At 39.9% G+C, this 19,346-nt stretch overlaps 2 protein-coding genes across 4 annotated transcripts in view; one reads left to right on the top strand and one right to left on the bottom strand.

The window, feature by feature from the left end:
• The window catches only part of mybpc3 (myosin binding protein C3), a 32,060-nt gene extending 24,781 nt beyond the window's left edge, over window positions 1-7,279 (top strand). For 2 of the 3 annotated variants that reach the window (XM_029426149.1, XM_029426142.1), the window contains 9 exons: window positions 351-485; window positions 1,070-1,237; window positions 1,365-1,453; window positions 2,397-2,592; window positions 2,700-2,839; window positions 4,430-4,589; window positions 4,688-4,824; window positions 5,355-5,541; window positions 6,862-7,279. In XM_029426149.1, the coding sequence (XP_029282009.1) occupies window positions 351-485; window positions 1,070-1,237; window positions 1,365-1,453; window positions 2,397-2,592; window positions 2,700-2,839; window positions 4,430-4,589; window positions 4,688-4,824; window positions 5,355-5,541; window positions 6,862-6,890 (1,241 nt within the window). In that variant the 3' untranslated portion in view covers window positions 6,891-7,279. The remainder of the gene's footprint in view (window positions 1-350; window positions 486-1,069; window positions 1,238-1,364; window positions 1,454-2,396; window positions 2,593-2,699; window positions 2,840-4,429; window positions 4,590-4,687; window positions 4,825-5,354; window positions 5,542-6,861) is intronic. The other variant, XM_029426156.1, reaches the window with a different exon arrangement.
• A 1,858-nt stretch (window positions 7,280-9,137) lies between these two features.
• Window positions 9,138-19,346, bottom strand: part of lgr4 (leucine-rich repeat containing G protein-coupled receptor 4) — a 31,944-nt gene continuing 21,735 nt past the window's right edge. Inside the window, exons 6-18 of the mRNA XM_029461570.1 lie at window positions 19,229-19,300; window positions 17,803-17,871; window positions 17,085-17,156; window positions 16,781-16,852; window positions 16,536-16,604; window positions 16,377-16,448; window positions 15,971-16,036; window positions 15,742-15,813; window positions 15,566-15,637; window positions 15,318-15,443; window positions 14,492-14,589; window positions 13,712-13,765; window positions 9,138-13,600 (exon numbers count right to left, since the gene is read on the bottom strand). Of these exons, the coding sequence (XP_029317430.1) occupies window positions 12,192-13,600; window positions 13,712-13,765; window positions 14,492-14,589; window positions 15,318-15,443; window positions 15,566-15,637; window positions 15,742-15,813; window positions 15,971-16,036; window positions 16,377-16,448; window positions 16,536-16,604; window positions 16,781-16,852; window positions 17,085-17,156; window positions 17,803-17,871; window positions 19,229-19,300 (2,323 nt within the window). The 3' untranslated portion in view covers window positions 9,138-12,191. The remainder of the gene's footprint in view (window positions 13,601-13,711; window positions 13,766-14,491; window positions 14,590-15,317; window positions 15,444-15,565; window positions 15,638-15,741; window positions 15,814-15,970; window positions 16,037-16,376; window positions 16,449-16,535; window positions 16,605-16,780; window positions 16,853-17,084; window positions 17,157-17,802; window positions 17,872-19,228; window positions 19,301-19,346) is intronic.

Genomic DNA, 19,346 nt, shown 5'->3' with positions numbered 1-19,346 from the left:
CTGTACTTGCACAGATGGTGTGGACAGAAACAGTAGACACAATACAGCCATATACACAAAGTCATTCCCCTTTAATTGGGCACAAATATTTTTGATTTAATTTATTTGAGTAACAAATAGGTAAAACAAATACAAATAATAAGCATTTCTGTTGCCTGTAGGTAAGCAAAACTTGAGAAAATGTAGATGTCCATGCTGCTCATTCCACCTTAAAACAACTTGATGCAGTTTTCTGTTACTTTACCTAATTTGCAGCCATTAGCCTGATTAGGTTCATCCACTTTTATTTATTTTAGTTATGTTCTAACTGACTAACAAAGCTCTTTATCTGCTCTATGCCTCACTCTCAGCCCCCACAAGTGAGCCCATCGGACTCTGCGTCGACGACATCAGTGACACTTCCATCTCGCTGAAGTGGCGGCCGCCTGAGAGGATTGGCTCAGCTGAACTCGAGGGTTATGAGGTTGAGTACTGCAAGGAGGGCAGTAAGTGCTGGAGCCAACCGCCTGCATGCTTTTGATATGGAGTTTTTTTTAAATATATCATCAAAGTTTATATACACAATCAGGTAACCAGAGTGATATGTCAAGACAGCCCATACAGGACGGTCTAAGTACCAAAAACTATTGTCAGTTAGGAGAAGGATGAGAAAATGTCTGGCATATGATGCAAACCATATTACTGCAACATCCCCTGTTGCATATGTCATACTCTTATCTCTCACTTTGAGAAAACAGAACCCCCCACTTTGATTTCATTTACAATGTGGACATTTTAACTGGTCAATTTGTAATGTTTTACTGCAACATGTAAACAAAGTTAATTCATCTTAAACCTCAAAGGCTATCAACCAAGAATAATTACGTTTTGGGTTTTCATGCTTTCTTTCAACTCGTCCGTTTAGATAAATACATAACCCTCTTTCTGTAATGTGTTGTGCTTTAGAGATGCCTCTAGGCATGGAGATTTTATGACGACATTAACCTTTGTAATGGCTGGAATTCTAGTTATATCGGAGTTTTATTTGCTGTCATTAACTGTTGTATTTCTTGTTGTTTTCTGGTCGCAGCGGATGAATGGATACCTGCCATTCAGGGTCTGACTGACCGGACATCATTGATCATCAAAAATCTCACCACCGGAGACAAGCTGCAGTTCCGTGTGCGGGCCTACAACATGGCAGGACCCAGTGCTCCCAACACTCTGGCTCAGCCTGTCACCATCCGAGAGATAATGCGTGAGTGTTTTGAGATTGGATGGATTGTGACGACTTACTGCTCCTTTACTTTACCGATACATATTATATAGGTAAATAATTCTCCACATTTAAACTCACAAAATGTTTTGTGTGTTTTCTTTCACAGAACGCCCTAAAATTTGGCTCCCCAGAAATCTCCGCCAGACTCTCGTCAAGAAAGTTGGAGACACTGTTAACATTGTGATTAAATTCCAGGTGCACTATATATTTTATACCTTCTTCAAATCATGATTCAAACACCAAGATTATTTACTGTATGTCTTTATACAGTCTAAGCACCAGAGTGAAACATGAACGATGCACAAAGACTAAGTGACTTTTCACATAAGACATTTATTTTCCAATAACTTGTCAGGGAGATGCAGAATATTCTTTTAATTATTCTGCTATTTGAGACAACATTTATTCTAAATGATGTACACATGTAATTACAAATATACAAATACATTAAGTAAAATGATGTGGATGCACATGTAATGTTTTGATGTGTGTCTGGCTTTGTATGTATACGTGCTGCCAATTGATGATTGATGATTGACTTTTAAAGTAAGATTGATTTTTGAAAGTTACAGTATATGACACAGTGACAGAGAGATTCAGCATGAGACAGATTACACACCATAAAACAAAAAGGGGGTGTACTTGTGGGGGTCGACAATTTTGATAAAGCTGTTTTATCACTCTAAATGTCATTTTATATTGCTTGACAAACTAACTGACAAGTTTCTAAACTCACTTTTATATATATATATATATATATATATATATATATATATATATATATATAAGGCACCTTTAGTATGGTTAGATCCTCACCACCAGTGGGATAAAGAAATGTAACGTTTGGTCTGAAGGTGGCACCAGAGAAAAAGCCATGTTCTTATCTAGCATGCTAACGTAATAATGCAGCTTTACCTTAATATGCAACTGTCAATGATTAACTGAAGTGTTGGACCAGAGGAAATCTTGACCTGTTGGTGGCATCGTGTTTGTAACAAACATGGTGTTCTGACAGACGGTGGCCACTTTTCTACGGAAATGTTTCTTTAAGAGATCGCCATCTGAAATCATCTAATTTATGACCTGACACACAGCATCTTGAACTAAAACCCCTCCTTTGTCTTTTCTGGTCATGCAGGGTAAGCCAAGGCCAAAGGTCACATGGAGCAAAGACGGGGAGCCTCTGACCTCCACACTCGCTAGTGTGAGGAACAGTGATATGGATACGATCCTCTTCATCCGCAAGACAGAGAGAAAACACTCTGGGAAGTATGAGCTCCAGTTGCAGATTGAGAACATGGAAGACACAGCAAGTATCACACTGCAGATTGTTGGTAAGCAGGACTGAACACATGGAGAGTTGGCTGTGGGTTTTATTATTAGGAATAAATACAATCTCTGCAGTAGACAGTTACTCACAATTCATATTTCTCCTCTGAAGATCTCCCAGGGCCCCCTTTGGCACTGAAGATCACAGATATCTGGGGCTTCAATGTGGCACTCGAGTGGAAGCCCCCGAAGGACGACGGTAACTGTGAAATAACTGGTTACACCATTCAGAAAGCTGACAAGAAAACCATGGTGAGACTCTACACCCTCGGGTGCTACGTCTGTTTTTATATTACATTCAAATGAAGCTGAAACCAAGTTCTCATATTGATGGAAGGCAAATAATATGCTAATTAAATGACTTTACAGCAATTAAGCCATGAGAAGAATGTATGTCTACATGACATTAGAGGTCTTAAGAGGTGGAACATTTTGGACCCAAACTGAAAAAGTTGGGTTGAAAAAATGAAAAAGGTTAGATAAACAAATATTTATATATTTTTTGAAGAGACCAAATCCAAATCTTGTTAGCATGCTGAACCACCAAATAGCAAAATGAGTAGCAACAAAGGGAGTTTTTTTTCCTGCACTTGTCACCTTGCAGCTGGTCCACTATGATTCATTTGGGTCTTAGACATATTGACGCTACCCAAGCTGACTAAAATGAAAGTTATTTGGACCTGGTCTAACTCCAGTCTCGGGTCAGCTCACGGTTACTCTGAACCGAGTTAAATATGACATCCAGAGGTCGTTTCTTGTTCACTGATCCATTGCAGGCCTTTAGTTTTACCCGGCAACCGACAACTGCGTTGCTGTGAAGTCACATTTGCAAACCTTCTTTTCTATTGACATGAATGAGTTTGTCCGTACATGTGTGAGGATGGATGCTGCATGGACAAACAGAGATATTTTACCCTGCCTTGTGACACATAAATAGTAATCAGCAAATGCTTAGCACACGGTCTTAACTGTGGGCCAGGAGTGATGCATTATGGGCCTGTTGGCAATATCTCCAACTGGCACCTTCCTCTGCCTCGAGCTGCCAGGAACGATGTCGGCCAGGAATGTCCTAATCCTATCCTCGTAGCCTTGACCTGGTCAGGATTGTCTGTACTGTGACGCAGGGCCCTTGTGCTCCTGCCCGGCTCAGCTGACGGTTCATGTTTCACTGTAGTCATTATTAGATCAAATTAATTTCACTTGCAGCTCTTTATAGCAAACTTGGGGATGCTGATTATCATGTTACCAATAACAATGTACTGTGTACCTGTGAGATGTCAGAGATAACTGCTGATGATATCCTATTTCATTCTTGTACCTAAATAAAAACATTTAAACTGTGAGCAAGTACACAACTCCTTCAGCGTCTAGATTATGAAGGTGCTTTGAAATCAAATCAATGATACCTTTATAATATTATTGTATGATGTCTTTTGCCGTATTTTAATTTGCAGATATTAATTATATTAATTAGAGCCAGTGAACAAACAGCGGATTCAAATTAGACTGTGACAAATTATTTAAATCCTTATGACTGTGAAAAAAATTAGTTCCTTAATTACAAATCCCCAATCAGTTCACCGTCACTCTTACTCATGTGCATGCCTCACTGTATACTGTATTTGCACAGATATTTGATTTAAAGTGATTGCAATACAAGCCAGCTAAAGTGTCACATGTTGAGATGTAGGTTACAGGGGAATGAATCTAGCACTCCAACTAGATGCACAAAGTGTTGTCAAGTGTTAATGTACACATAAGCATGACTGAGTATTCAAAATACGCATAGAGGATTGAGAATTGGAAAAACTGAACCTGTTTTTTTTTGTAATTTCTATCAAGGATTGGTTTACAGTCTACGAGCAGTACAGGCGAACCAACTGTGTCGCGTCTGACCTCATCATGGGGAATGAGTATGTCTTCCGAATCTTTGCCAACAACCTGGTGGGCCCCAGCCCGGATCCCTGCAACACAACAGACAGCGCTTACATCCATAAAACAGGTGGGCTCCGACTGCACATATAGAATCAGCGCAAAACAGTTATGATTTTATGTCCTGAAGAAAACAATACCCAAATGTCTGTTTGTCTCTCTCCTCAGGTATCGAGTACAAGCCGCCCACCTACAAGGACCATGACTTCTCGCAGGCTCCCAAGTTCACACATCCGTTGATTAACCGCTCTATCATCGCAGGATACAGCACAACCCTCAGCTGCTCTCTCAGCGGCTCACCAAAGGTCAGTATGGGAACAGATTTTAAATGAAATGTTGACACAAAACAGTTTCTACACGAGGTCCACTTTTTGCTTTTTCCAGAGCTTGTAACTTCATCACAGCTGCATGAAAGTTCACTCCTTTGGAAATAGCAAAACGTACAGTTGAGTCATGCTTAAATATTTGTATTATTTAAAAATGGGAGCAATGGAAAAGTAACTTACAAAACAACATAAATGTATACCTATAACCCTCTGATAAAACACACACACACACACACACACACACACACACACACACACACACACACACACACACACACACACACACACACACACACACACGTACACACACTCCCCACTCTTCACTAGGGGATTAGTAGCAAGTAGCACCCAATCCTCAGTGAAACAGTATCCACCAGATAAACCAAGTGATCATGATTGTTACTAATGGACAAGTACTAAATGATACTATAATTGTGCAGTAGTAAGAGTATTGCAGACTGTGAAAAGTATCACATAGGCTAGTGTAATACTTTGTCCTACCTTGTTAGCCCAAAGTGACCTGGTTCAAAAACAAGATGGACATCTCAAATGAAGCCAAGTACCGGATGCTCTGTAGACAAGGTGTTCTGACGCTGGAGATCCGCAAGCCCTGTACGTTCGACGGGGGAGTGTATATGTGCAAAGCTGTCAACGCCAGCGGAGAAGACATAGTGGAGTGTAAACTGGAGGTCCGCCGTAAGTATCCTGCATGATGGTTCAGAGACAGAAACGCATGTGTCCTCTTTTTCATGACCCACAAACACATTCTGTTCTGTTATAAAGAAAAACACATCAAGTGTAAATATAATAAGATATAGTAAAAGATCAGGTTAAATAATAGCACTGGAAACTCTAAAAATATTACAATATGTGATGCAAAAATGGGTAACACTTTTATTTTATGGGTTTCCCAATTTCCAAGAAGTTTCCTGGAGAGATTTAGGTGTTTATGGTTATTGGAAAAATAGTATTTTCCCTGAAAGATGTGCAGAATTTACAGTAAACCCAAATAAATAATGTCCCAAAAAAAAGCATCAACACTAGGTACAAAATACTAGATATGTGTTGTTTATGAAGCTCTTAACCACATCTCGTGGCCTTTCTCGTTGAGTTGCTGAGTTGGTACTAATTAGAGAACTGCTAGAGCGTGTCAACTGAACACTGTTTCTTATTATTAGTACAAAATTACAGTTATTTCCGAGATAACCTCTTTGAGAATAATTGAAATTACGAACCTGTAAAATGAAGTGTTAAAAGAACAGGAATCTACTTTGAGTTTATATGACAGTATCAATAGTAACATCAATCACAAACATGAAACCGTGTCATCGTGTGGTCAAAATCACAACATTAGCATTGTGAATACATTCTAAAGCTTTAAATAGATCCTAAAGCCATGATCCAGCTGCTCTCAATGAGCGACTCCTTCCCTCGTTTAACTCTCACCCTTTACTCACAATGTTTTGTCCCGTCATGCTTCAAACCAACCTGTGATCCTGAGGTAAGACCCAACCCAACCCCACACTGTGATGAATGCTTTAAGGATTTGTCAAAGAAAATGATCTGATGTAGATATTAAGGACTTCTTTACTTATGCAACATGTTTGACTCAAGATATACGTTTTGGAGGGCTCAAATGTACTTTTATTGATGTACTGTAGTATAAAATGTTCAAAGGGTTTAGTTTATATAATCAATATATAGCTACTTTAAAACCAAACAGCACACAGACTCAGTTAGTTACTTTACATAGTAAAACATTTGGCAGTAAGAGCAAGATATTTCCCTGTGGGACCAGAGCTAATAGAGGGTTTGCTATATCAACTTAGAAGATGATGATATGTCAATACACAAAAATATGTCATTGCAGGTTAAAGTCATAAGATTTTCTTCTTTTTATTATTAAAAAAAAACAATAATAGTGATACACTGTTGCAAAATATGTATTTGCTTTTAAAAACTGTGCTACCAATTTAACTTTGCCTCTGTATCTTGACTTATGTTCTTGGCTTGCAGCTCAAATTGTTAAAGAAGAAAAGAAGTAAGAGGTTCGAGCTGCTGACTGAAGAGAATATGGATCCGTCTCCTGCATGTTGACTGTTTTGTGTCATGAGAAACTCTTCACTTGCATCACAAACTGTGTTTAGCCCACATATTTCTTTGTTTTTGCACCACCTTCCTCTTCTGGAATCCTCGTGCATCTCGTCATACTCACTGTTGTGTTAGCATGATGTGAACCGCTGGATTACTGAATTCTACACTAATTTCCCAGATGAATGGATAATGGTGTCCAGTAAATAGCATTTTAGTCAAAGAAGGTAGCTATATTTATTTAATTAATTCAGGGTGTGTTATCTTGTTCCTCACTGGCTACAGCTGCAATTATAGTTTCTGGATTTGTTTGTGTGTTTATAAAGGTCAATAAAAATGCTTCAAAAACACAAGCGTGAGTGATTTTAGTCATATGATCATGTAGTGGTGTTATGCTAAAGCGTTGTCATTAATGGTGCTCAAGTAGAGGACAGTTCCCAAAACTGCCATCATGATAGTTGTAGCAGCCGTGGAATTTATGAAATGCAAAGAGCATGCCAATGATACTCAAGAGGTCCGGAGGAATGGACAAGAGTTGTCAAAGGCTTAGTTTTATTGTAACAAAGCCTCACTAAAGCCAGAGGTGTGAGGCATGTGCCTAATGTGCACGCCACGGAGGGATGTGTGCGAAGGGCTGGAATAGCTATGATGTCCTTTTACCTCCGAGGACAGGCGTGAGTGAAGAGGAACACATGGTGGTGTTCGTTGAGCGGGTGCTGCTGTAACATCACTCAACAGTTATTCCTTTGATGCCTTCATTGTAAATATTTCCTGTGCCCTCTCAACATACAGCTGCAAAAGATCCAGCGAGCCTTTGTACATGTCACCGAGGCCACTATTAACATACATGATGAATGCCTTACAGCGCCTCCACTTTTGCCAGGTGTTTTGACATGGGGTTTCACCAAAATCCGCAAATTACAAGTGTAATGGTTACACGGTTCAAAGCTAAACAGGACTTCTCAAATGTCTGTTTCTTTATATACAAACCCAGAGGTTATTTTTCACTCATCACCAAGATACAGCTCACGACGCGAGTGAAGGGAGCCAGTAGTGGAGGAAAACACGACCAGAGGTGAAAGGAAACTCCACTGAATGGCACAAATGGTCAACCATGTCAACAGGCTTGGAAAGGTCACGTATTAGACAAAACATTTCACTCCCAAAAAGATGTCTCCTTGATCAACTTCTGATAAAGAAAAAGTTGAACAACATTACGTAAGACTAGCAATACCTCATGATAGGAACAGTATTAGTATCATCATATACTTAAAGTACTCTATACATTAATGAACACTAATAAATATTGCAGCTTTTAAAGGTGCAGCAAATAAATAATTCAGGATTTATTAGTTGATTATATTATGTATTAATAAACTGAATCTGCAAAATAACTAGTAAATAAAGCAGTCAAATAGTAGTGGAGAGTTACAGAGTAGCATGAAATGGATATACTTAAGGAAGTACAAGTACCCCAATATTGTACTTGAATAACCTCATGGGGGTGCTGGAGGAAAGGTCAGGGTATCACTAAAGTGTTTGGATTCCTCGCCTGGGGAACATGTCTGTACAAAATGCCACGGTAGAGATGTTTCAGACTAGACCAATGTAATGGTCTAAAAACTGATTTTGGGGACACTTTATCTTAACCGGCAAACATTTTTATATAGTTTCTCTTCAGTGGATGGAATATTTGAAGGTAGCCTACTCTGTTTGTCCTCATTGACTTCAAACTTAATTCATCATCATAGTAAGTTCTCTTTTGATTGGTCAGCTGCTTTGAAAGGAATACTTTACCCACAAAATGACCATTTGTTTATAAATGACTCACACCGTGTTACCTTGAATTCTTGGAGAAAACGTTATCCAGTCGTGTGCTCACTACTTCCCACATGCACAACACATGCACTTTTTGTTAAAACATTACTATTTAAAATGTTTCCACATAAACAACCTGTGCAGCCTGATGTTCAGAATACAATGAGGAACTCTACTGGGAAAAAAAATATGTAAGATTTTAGTATTGTAGGGTCTGACCTTTTATATGACATATTGCAATGAACAAGAATGTTCTATATCATCTCAAATCCCAAAATTCATTCTGTGCCGCGAAATAAAACAGAAAGGAGGGATATGACAACAAGTTTTAAACAAAGCAGAAAGTACAATAATTTCAGATATAAGATGAAATGAAGACAAAGGTCACTGAAGTGTTTTAATTTTAACACAAAGGTAAATAAAAATGGTTGTGTTCTTCCAATTTTATTCATTCACAATTTATATAATTATTTTTCTACTTGAACAGAATCAAACACCTTGGGGAGATCTCACATGAAACACTACAAATAAGAAATTTAATTTGAACTGAAATTAAGTGAGATCCGTTTTATTATAATTTGTATAATTCTGCAAGTTTGTATCTATAAAAAAGATAAAACAAAACAATTCATAGTTTATAGTTTGGTTAAAAAAAAAAAATCACAGTATACAGTACATAGATTCCTCCCACAATTTGCACTTATCTAAAAGGATGATGTACAACCACATGTCAACATAAAGCTAAGAATGCAAACAAAAAGAATAACAGATGAAAAAAGACTTTTCTCTTACAAAGCACTGCTGGTCGCCACTACAGTCGAGGAGGTAGCTTCCTTAGTTAGTATCCCATTCTTGATTACTTGTTTTCTTTTCAAATAATTTACATAGAAAAAAAGAGAGAAAAAAAACAATAACCAACCTACTAAAAGATTTGTACATTTTCACCAGATGGGACATCTCAAACAATCAACGGACATTTTGGTTGGTGCAAGAATTTACACACCCGGTCGAGACAAAAAAACCTTAAAAGACTGAAATTAAATGGTGCATTATTAGGACACAAGAATGTCATGTTGGAGGAAGAAAACGTTTCCCTACATTGCCTAAATTCCTGAGCACTCGCATGACGTGCACTTGTGGATACACGCTCTGAGGGTGTATCCACCTTTAATGTGTACAGTCATGCTCCAGCACACCAAACATCAGTCAATCCCTCGTCACAGTCTCACTCAGGTCAGCTCTCAGGGTGAAAAGGCATCTACGTTAATATACTTTACGATTTAATAATGCTCTTCTCATGACCTGTACAATGATACAGACTGAAATGAACATACGAGTAAGTGTGTATAATGTAACTGTATTGGAAAGACACTGGAGGACAGTGAATTAGATAATTCCTCTTATGTTCAACATAGGCCTTATTTTCATACGTTTACACCATCTTTCCTATTTATTCTGGTCACAATCCTGCCAATTACTTCGCTGTAGAGCTGTAAAGTACCTCAACCTCAAAAAGATTTACACTGCAGATACTTGTCTTTGAATATTTCTGGTTGAATAATAATGAACAGTCCATTTTATACTTTTTGGCAGTTTACACACGTTCTTGTTGACTCAGCTGGCTGCCAGTCTGCTGCTGCGTTCGCATCGTGTTGGAAGAAGTGGAAGAGTGGGATTACATTCACGTGTTTAACTTGGACGGTATTAATATGTTTAACTCGTCGCTCACGAGCCAAATTATGTTTAATGATACGCTTTAAATCTACCAGAAATGTACGTTACCTATCACTCTTTATGAGTTCAACCTGCGTGAATACAGGTGACTTTTTTATATCCTGTTTGTTGCTCATTGATTATCAAACTATTACAATTAGTGACATTTTGGGGAATGTTCTCTTTCGTGGGCAGAGTGACATGAGAATAGTGATAATCACTCTCATACCTGTATGATAAATAGGGAGCACGTGCCAGTAGCCGCTTAGCTGAGCATAAACACTGGAACCAGCTAGCCTTATTCTGTCCAACAGTAACTTAATCCCTTTACAGTCCTTCAATTTTGAATAGATTAAAAATGCAAGCCGTTTTCCTCTGCTTACAGTTTTTATGCTAAGCTAAGCTAACCAGTTGCTGGCTGCGATTACTTAGCATACAGATACGTGATGAGTGGTGTTGATCTTCTCATCTTATAGTCAGCAAGACATCAAATGAGCGTATTTACCTTTGAACAAGAAACAGATTATGCTTTTTAAAATGCACTGTACTCAACAGAGCAAGGAGTCAACAATAACTGTGACAGCTAAAAACAATCTAAACATATGATAAAAGCAGGACTTCTATAATTATTTAAGTGCTACTGTACTGAAAAGGAAATGTTTGCTTTTGTTTGATAGGTCTCTTGACCAAATGACAAATAGAATATGTAGCTCTGCAGATCCAAATCAACCAACATGATGGTAATAAACTCTGAAAATAAGGCCCAGATTAAAAATACGTAACTGTAATAATCCTTTAGACCAATGACAACAATGACCTAAACCTGTATGTGTGTATTAGTTTTTTGCGAATAATTGAACAAAGAGAAGTGCTGTTGTTTTGGTGAATGCTTGGGTTGTATTGTATATTCATCATTCACAAGGCCACCTGAAATCATCTCCACCCTCCTGCTGCTCAAACAATAAATAACATCGTTCACCTCCACCAAGCACAGCTGTTGCTATAACAGTGATATCTGCTACTTTGATCACATTCTTAGTCTTAGTAACTTAAAGCAAAGACGTGTTTATTATAGACTGGCGTTTTCGTTTACCATTCTCATGCTGACAGATAACGATCACAGGCAGTTAGGGCAGAAGTTATTGCTGACGTTACATTATCCCCCCCTCTGGTAGGTGAAGACCACCTGAAAGTTACATTCACGCAGAAAAAGTCTAGGATGATTATTACATTTGCTACATTTATGTAAAAAAAATCAAAGTATAAAATCAACAGTTGCTGTGGAGAAGCTTTAAAAATTGACAAAATTGTTACAATTAAAATTGAAAATTGAAAAAGCTTATAAGGACAGGTAAAACAGAGAAATCACAAAAATCTTTGACACATACATTGAGGCTCGCAACATCATGAGATCCAATAGAAAGCAAGAGGCAGGCACTGGTGGCAAGATTTTCCTTTGCGGGATCCTTAGTCGACCAGTTTGTATTCTGATGTGCTCAGTTCAGCTCACGTAGAAATGGTCTCCAAGTTCCCTTTAAATGATTGGTTGCATCTCTGTTTACACAGTAATTACAAACGTAAGTGCTTGCTGAATGCTCTTTTAGCAGGGTAGTTGGCACATTTTGTTGTTTGATATAAAAATGTTTATATATATTGTTGTAGCATCTAAATTCACATGACAAAGAGATCTGTGCACACAGACATGCTGGAGCTGTGAAGCGTCTTTAGTCCTTGACTCGAGGTATGTTGTATGAGTAGTGTACCAGAGGAAGGCCTCTGCTCTGACAGAAGCAGGCTCTGCCACAGGCCTGAACCTGGTCTGAACTGTCCGACACAAACGAGTCCCCCTCGTCTGCGTACTCAGACTGAGCAGAGGGTGTGCCGCTGTCTGCCCAAAACCCCTCAGCGCGCTGGCACACGGCAGCTCCCGCCAGCAGGGTGGGACAGCTGTGAGACTTCACAAAGTGTCTACAGACTGTGGAGGACGAGGGGGAAGAGCAGGTCCTGGCATGCAGCGCAGCCTCGCACTGCTCGCACACAACTGTCTCTCCACAAAGCTGTGAGTACACCCCACAGTCAAAGCCCAGGTGGGTGGAGGAGCCGCCGTCTATGATCTCCGACCCTCCGTCACCATCATCTCCGAGACTTTCAGCACCGGCCTTCGCCTCTCTGGTCAATCCTCCGCGGCCGCGTAGTCTCAGCCAGTCCTCCCTGAAGGCCGGACTGAAGAATACATACAGCACTGGATTCAGGCACGCAGGCAGCGGGAAGAAAATGAGGGTGACGGACTTGGCGATCTCTGGGCCGCCGGCTGTAGAGCCAGTCAAGAGAGGGGCAAAGGAGAAAGCTGCGACGGGGCAGAAGAAGATGCAGTTGGTGAAGATGAGCCAGGCTACATGTCGCAGGGCACCCGTCTGCTCTGGATCCGCCAGCTCCACCCGGCCCAGGTGGCAGTACAGCTGGGTGTACACAGCTGCAGTGAACAGGTAAGCCAGCGCGTTGAGCAGCACCAGAACGACTGTGACACTCAGAGCTGGACTCTCTCCACCAGCGAAGGGCAGGCAGAGAGGAGAGGCGGACTGGTCACTGGAGGTCAGGAGAGGCAGGCAGGCACCGGCAGCAGCCAGCAGCCCTAGTAGTCCTGCAGCAAGGCTGAAGCGTCGATCTCCTCTCCAGCATCCGCGATGGCTGCCTCCGTTCCTCCTAGGTGACATCATTACCTTCCCGAGAATCGTCCGCACCGCCACGCTGCGCTCCACGGCTGCAAGTGAGAGTAACAAGACAGCCCACTCTGACGAAAAGACGGCCAGGGCTCCCGTGACCTGACAGCCAGGCCCCATCTCCCACCACACACCAAACTCTGCAAACGAGCCCCAGGTGGCAACGTCGAGCACGGTCAGCACGCCAACATACAGGCCTGTGAGCAGGTTGGCCAGGGCCAGTAGCCCCATCAGCAGCCGGGCTGGAGAGAGAGACGGAGTGAGGGAGTGGGAATGGCCTGGGGCTTGGTGTGTGGGGGAGAAGGTGGCCACCAGCACCAGGCTGTTAAAGACCAGCGACACCAGGCAGATGAACCAGACTGTCAGACGAATCATCCAGTTACCCAGCAAGTGCTCACAAGGCTTGAAGGCTCCTGAAGACAGAAATAATGAGGTTGACTTATTTAGTCATTTATTTTTGGATTATTTAAACATTCGTCAACATTGATACATAGACACATAATCTAACAAAGCTTAATGCTTACCAGGTGAAGGAGAGCAATGCATTATCATTGAGATTCTTTCCACATCCTCCCCGCCTAAAATGAAATATTAAATGTAAAAAAAACACAAATGTTAAAAAGAAATAGTAGCCAGGACAAAAAAAGCAATAAGATGTATACAGTAGGAAATATGTTGACAAGTGCTTTTGTGTGACTTTCCAGATTCTTGTTTCTGCTTTATAACAATCAACACTTAATTGTTTAAAGTTAATTAGTACAGACTTAACTATCCACCAAAATAAGAATCATTTATTCTAGAACCTGAAATTCATGTTCTATTAAAGTGAAGTAATATTTAAATACAATACACATTTATACACTTTTTTATTTACTAACTTAAAGACACATCTGAAGCAAATGATTTGTGTCAGTCGGGTGTAATGGTCATGACCTTTGATGACATCACATAAATCAGCCCATATCATGCACACAAAATACTCTTTCTTTCTTTTCCATGACAAGTAATGTAGAACATGTAGGACTGTATTTAAGGTTAGTTTAAGATATTTAATATAAGAAAACACATTGTAACTGTTCCTTGACGCACATTGAAACACATCTGCACGACACAATCTATGAAAAGGTTAAAAGCATGCAGCCAGAGGGTAAAAGAAGCATCTGATGGTCTGGCAGGAAGGAATGCTGTTAGTATGTTTATATACCTCGAGGCTGAGGTCACACTCTTTGTCGATTTCTTTAGTTGCTTTTATGTAAATAAAACCAGAAAAAGTTTAGCAAACATGTAAACTGCAACATTCCCACCTGTTGATTTCTTTATGTCATTTTCCTCAGAAGAACTCGTCATTGAGTCACATCCGACGAATGCACAGCACTGGTAGGCGTACGGGACAGAGATGGACCTACAAACAAACAACAAGCATTTAGAAAGGCTGCGAGCATCCTGCTGAGGTGCGGGGCTGGAAATACAGACGGTCCTGATCCCGAGTCTTAATATCTTAATACCGGGTAAAGAATAAATAACATGTGTGTCTACAAATATTTGGCTCTTGTGCTTTTTTTCAATAATAACATTTGGATGTTTCCATAGTGTGTCAACAATTGTGCAGAAAACCGATTCAGCTGGCTTTCTCATTAAATGCAAGAAGGTTGTTTCTAGTTTTGTCACATACGTATAATCTCAACATACGGAGAAACTTTATTTAAAATGTATTTTTTGTCCAATTTATTAGGTTTGAGTTTGTGCAGAACAGCAAGTGTATTTTACATTTGTGTTACAGCAAGTTTGTTTTAGAATGCAGAACTCTGCACACTCAGAAGTTGTTATGATCATGAGGAAAGTACTTACCTGAGAAAACTATAGTAAGTAGTATAGTTTATTTATTCCCTTGGGGAATTGTATTGTTCATGTACAGTATGTATATAAGACATTTAAGGCAATTAAGGAGGTGAAATGGTAATATACAAATCAAGAAATACATGAACAATTAGTGCCCGTATTATCAAAAAACGAGGAGAGTTAGAGGTGGGTAACAAAGCTCCCCAGGAAATCGAATGTGAGACGTTGCGCCGAGCACAAAACACTTCAACTAACAGAAATTGACGGTTGACCACAGAAGTTCTTGCTCACCTGAGTTTGGGCAGGTTTTTTGCAGTCAGCACATTTTTCATCTGCGGGTTCCCCGAAAGCTTTAACTGACTGAGCGCGCTCAGTCCAGTTGTGGGAATCACAGTCAGAGAGTTCATACTCAGATCTCTGCGGGAGACAAGCATTTTAATCCTGTTCAACAGACAGTCAAACGAAGCGATGATATGTGACTGGAGTTCTGTACTCATTGTGATGAGAGGTGGTTCAATAATACTACAGGTCATACTCACAGGTTGGTGAGGGCAGTGAGGGAGAGGAACGCATCTCTGTGGATAACTCGGATCTCATTTCTACTCAGGTCACTGTGTAAAATAACAACGCAGTCAAATCACAACCCAGGCATACAAAACAAAACACACATTTGTTTCTACAGCATTCCAGTGTGTGTGTGACCGAGTGGACTTACAGTAAACGGAGAGCAGAGAGACCTTGGAAAGTGTCCCTGTCAATTTGTTGAATATGGTTGTGCTGAAAGCTTCTGTAGATTGAAAACAAGAATTTAACAGGTTACAAACAAGCTAATGATTATCTTTATTACTATTAATTGTTTGTGTTACATTTTAAATCGTGTAACCTCAAAATGTATTCTAGGACTTTAAGATCTATGAACTGACTGCTACACTTTCAACACTCACATCTCCTGCAGCCGGACGCAGCCCTGGAGGGATGGGAGCTCCTTGATCTGATTGTAGGACAAGTCTCTGATGGAGAAAAACAAACCGTTTCAACAGATAGACCGGTGGGACTATTAAAGTGAGTGAAGCAAAAACAGTTGGCTTGTTAATCGTGCTCCACTCTGTGAGATAGAATTGGTCTCTTAAGAATGTCCCTATTCCTCATTGTGCACACCTTTCAGAAGTCTCACATTCTTTCAGTCTGTATCAGTTTTAAAACCATAGTTTACCCATCAAGCTTCACATGGGACAATCATGACTGTCCCTGTAAGTTTCTAATGATCTTAAATCTTCAGCGAGTGCAATTATTTGTAGAAGATATATTTTAAGCACTACTGCGGGCGGCAGGAAAGGAAAAGTCTCTCACAGCGTCCGAAGCAACTTGAGGTCCTCACAAAGCTTCGAGGGGATGGATGAGATCTTGGTTCCTGACAGGGTCCTGGAAAAATAAAATAAAAAAAATCAGTCACTCCTGAGACGCACAAAAGCACAAGCAGGAACAGATGCTGCATCCAAGTTCACTCACAGACTCTCAAGGTTATTAGTCCACTTAAGGATGGGGAAGTCCTGCATCATGCTGGCGCCACGCAGCATCCTGAAACACACACGGTGACGAATAGTAAAATTACAAAGTCACGACGCACGAGTCGGGATGGATGAAACCGGACACAAGGACTCTTTCAAATACAACTAAATTGCAGTTTTGAGTTTGTAAGTCACCACTAAAGAGTTCAGACAATACTTGTTGACACTGATTTGTCAGGGACTTACAGGGAGTGCAGGTCAGACAGATTCTGGAAAGCCGAAGTGCCCACGAAGGACAGAGGGTTGTCATAAAGATGTCTGGCAGGGCAGCAAGAGCAGAGGGGGAGAGTTCAAACCAAAAATAATTTACTATGCGAGAATGGCACCATCTTCTGGACATTAATCTGTTGAAGCCTCACACTGTCAGCTCATACTGTACGTGTGATTATCAGAAAGCATACTGTGAATTGTGCATGGTAGCATTTGTACAAATGTGAGTTATGTGTGTGTTGTGTCAGTTTCTAAGTAGTGTCGGGGAGTTTGAACTTACATGGTTCGCAGCAGAGGGTTGTTATGGAAGGCCCCTTCAGGTATGAAAGCAATATCGTTGCTGTGAAACCCGCTGCAGGGAGAACATCATGGAGACAATGTCAAGACGCTTTGCTCAATATGAAACCCCGACATTTCAAGTTAGTTAAGTTGACAGATGCAAAACCAGAAATAATGACGCATGAATTGTACAGTTCTACCAAAAAAAAGCATGAATAAAAGGTGGGAATTAACTCTGTGTCTGCTACAGATGTCTCCGTCTGTCATTATTAAAATAAATAATTAAATAATAAATGTGCTCATCAGGAAAACCAGGAAAAAAGACTTGTGCTTTAAAACAAGTTGCAACAGATTTCAACAAATATATTTCTATTAAATCATCACATCTACTTGATAAGAGCTCAGATAAGTAATGATATAATAATATTATAATACAGAGTATAGGTGTCATTACTTTTAACCACACTTGTAATTTTAACAATTCCTTTAGTCACGAAAAAGAAGAAAATATTAAATCTGTTTTGCTTTTTTAAGCTGTAGTTTTCCTCTTATTTAGTTCAAAGTTACTTTGTCAGATATTTGTCTTTTTTGAATATCACATAAAACTAAAGACGACATTGAAATCTCTTCTTCATGCTCTGGTGAGTTGCCCGGCCCCTGACTATAGTGTCGGTACAATATGTTTCCCCCACGGAGGAGAAACAGGACGGTATACTCACAGTTCCTTCAGTTTGGGTAGGGCCTCGATTGCTTTGGGGAAAACCATCAGGTTGTTGAAGTTAAGATCTCTAGGATGAGAAAGAGAGACGCAGGAAGTCAGCGCTGTTTTCTTCCATTTTGGCGGAACAAAGCGCTCCAATTCAAACAAGAACGTCTATAATTAAGCATTGCTAATAGTAATGTTCAATTGTGTCAATCAGGTTCTCCCTGTGACGTCAGAACAAAGTCACATACTAATTATTAATAACTAGGTTTTAACAGCATTGTTATAGTTTTAATAACAAAATATCTGACTTGCTAACGGTTCTGAATGATTTACTCTTTTAGCAGCAATAACCATATAATCCTAATAACTGATCCCTAGTCCATTGTTTTTATATTATCTTATTCCTGACACACTATATTGCAATCAACTGTGCTACCATTGCAGATAATGATATTTTCAAAAAAAAATTATTCACACCGCTTGCTTTGTCCAACACCAAATCAATTTCCAAAGTTAGGAAACAAGAGAAAAGCAGCAAATTCTCACATTTCAGAAAACAGAAGAGGCAAAATGATATGGACATAAATGCTAGTAATCTAGTAGATTAGTAAATAAGTAATAGATTACTAACTTATTGATGAATGGTTATCGTTTCAGCACAACATGAAGCCGTGCAAACAACCAAACAGTAGACCAGTACTTTTAATAACCCAGTATCATCGCTAACAGCAGATGAGTCACTATGTTTCAACCTGCTTTGGGTTAAAGGAACACGGTACACGTTTCTGAAGTGCTGCTGTTGGTGTAAAACTGCATTAATTATAAATAACTCCAGTATTTAATTCATGCTAGGGAGGGAGCCCCTCAACCCTCTCTCTCCACAGATATTACATAAAACACAACAGAACATTATATGTTATAAAACACCACTGGAAGCCTTTGCAGAAAAGCTCTAATGCAGGACTGCAGAAATGAACAAATTTTAATAAAGGCCTACTTGTGGCTAAATGTCCACTGTGCTGTGTTATTATTTCGGACATTTTAAATACTGGCTGAGCCTGAATACCAACAGATATTTAACTTTAAATGTATGACATTGGGATTCAGAAGAAAAAACTAAAAACGTATGAAGTACTTCCCCAATCTCTTGTAAAGGCCTGTGTGTTGTACAGTATCTGTTTGCCATTAGGTAAGGCTGGCGCTAAAAGATTTTTCATGGCTTTGTGACAGGAGGAAGTGAACAGTGGGAGGGCAGATTTGATAAGTATCATGTACTTTGCTCTATTTATCCTAGAGCAATTAAAGGAGGAAGTGGACACAATGATGTCTGGAGGACCGGAGCAGAGGTGGGTGGGGGAGCTGTTAGCACACACAAACACGAGCACAAACACACTGACACACACTCACACTGACACACTACTGTATGACTGCGCACTTACAGCGTCTCCAGGTTCACAAGTCCAGCAAAACAGTTGTCTCCTATCTGCTTAATTCTGTTGTTATGAAGATGTCTGGAAAAGCAAAAGCAGTTTTACACACATCTGTGAGATGTTCAGA

Source organism: Cottoperca gobio, chromosome 3 (assembly GCF_900634415.1).
Source record: "Cottoperca gobio chromosome 3, fCotGob3.1, whole genome shotgun sequence".
Taxonomy (NCBI): Eukaryota; Metazoa; Chordata; class Actinopteri; order Perciformes; family Bovichtidae; genus Cottoperca; species Cottoperca gobio.
Note: the sequence above shows the minus strand (reverse complement) of the source record. Positions and strands in the feature narration are given on the sequence as shown.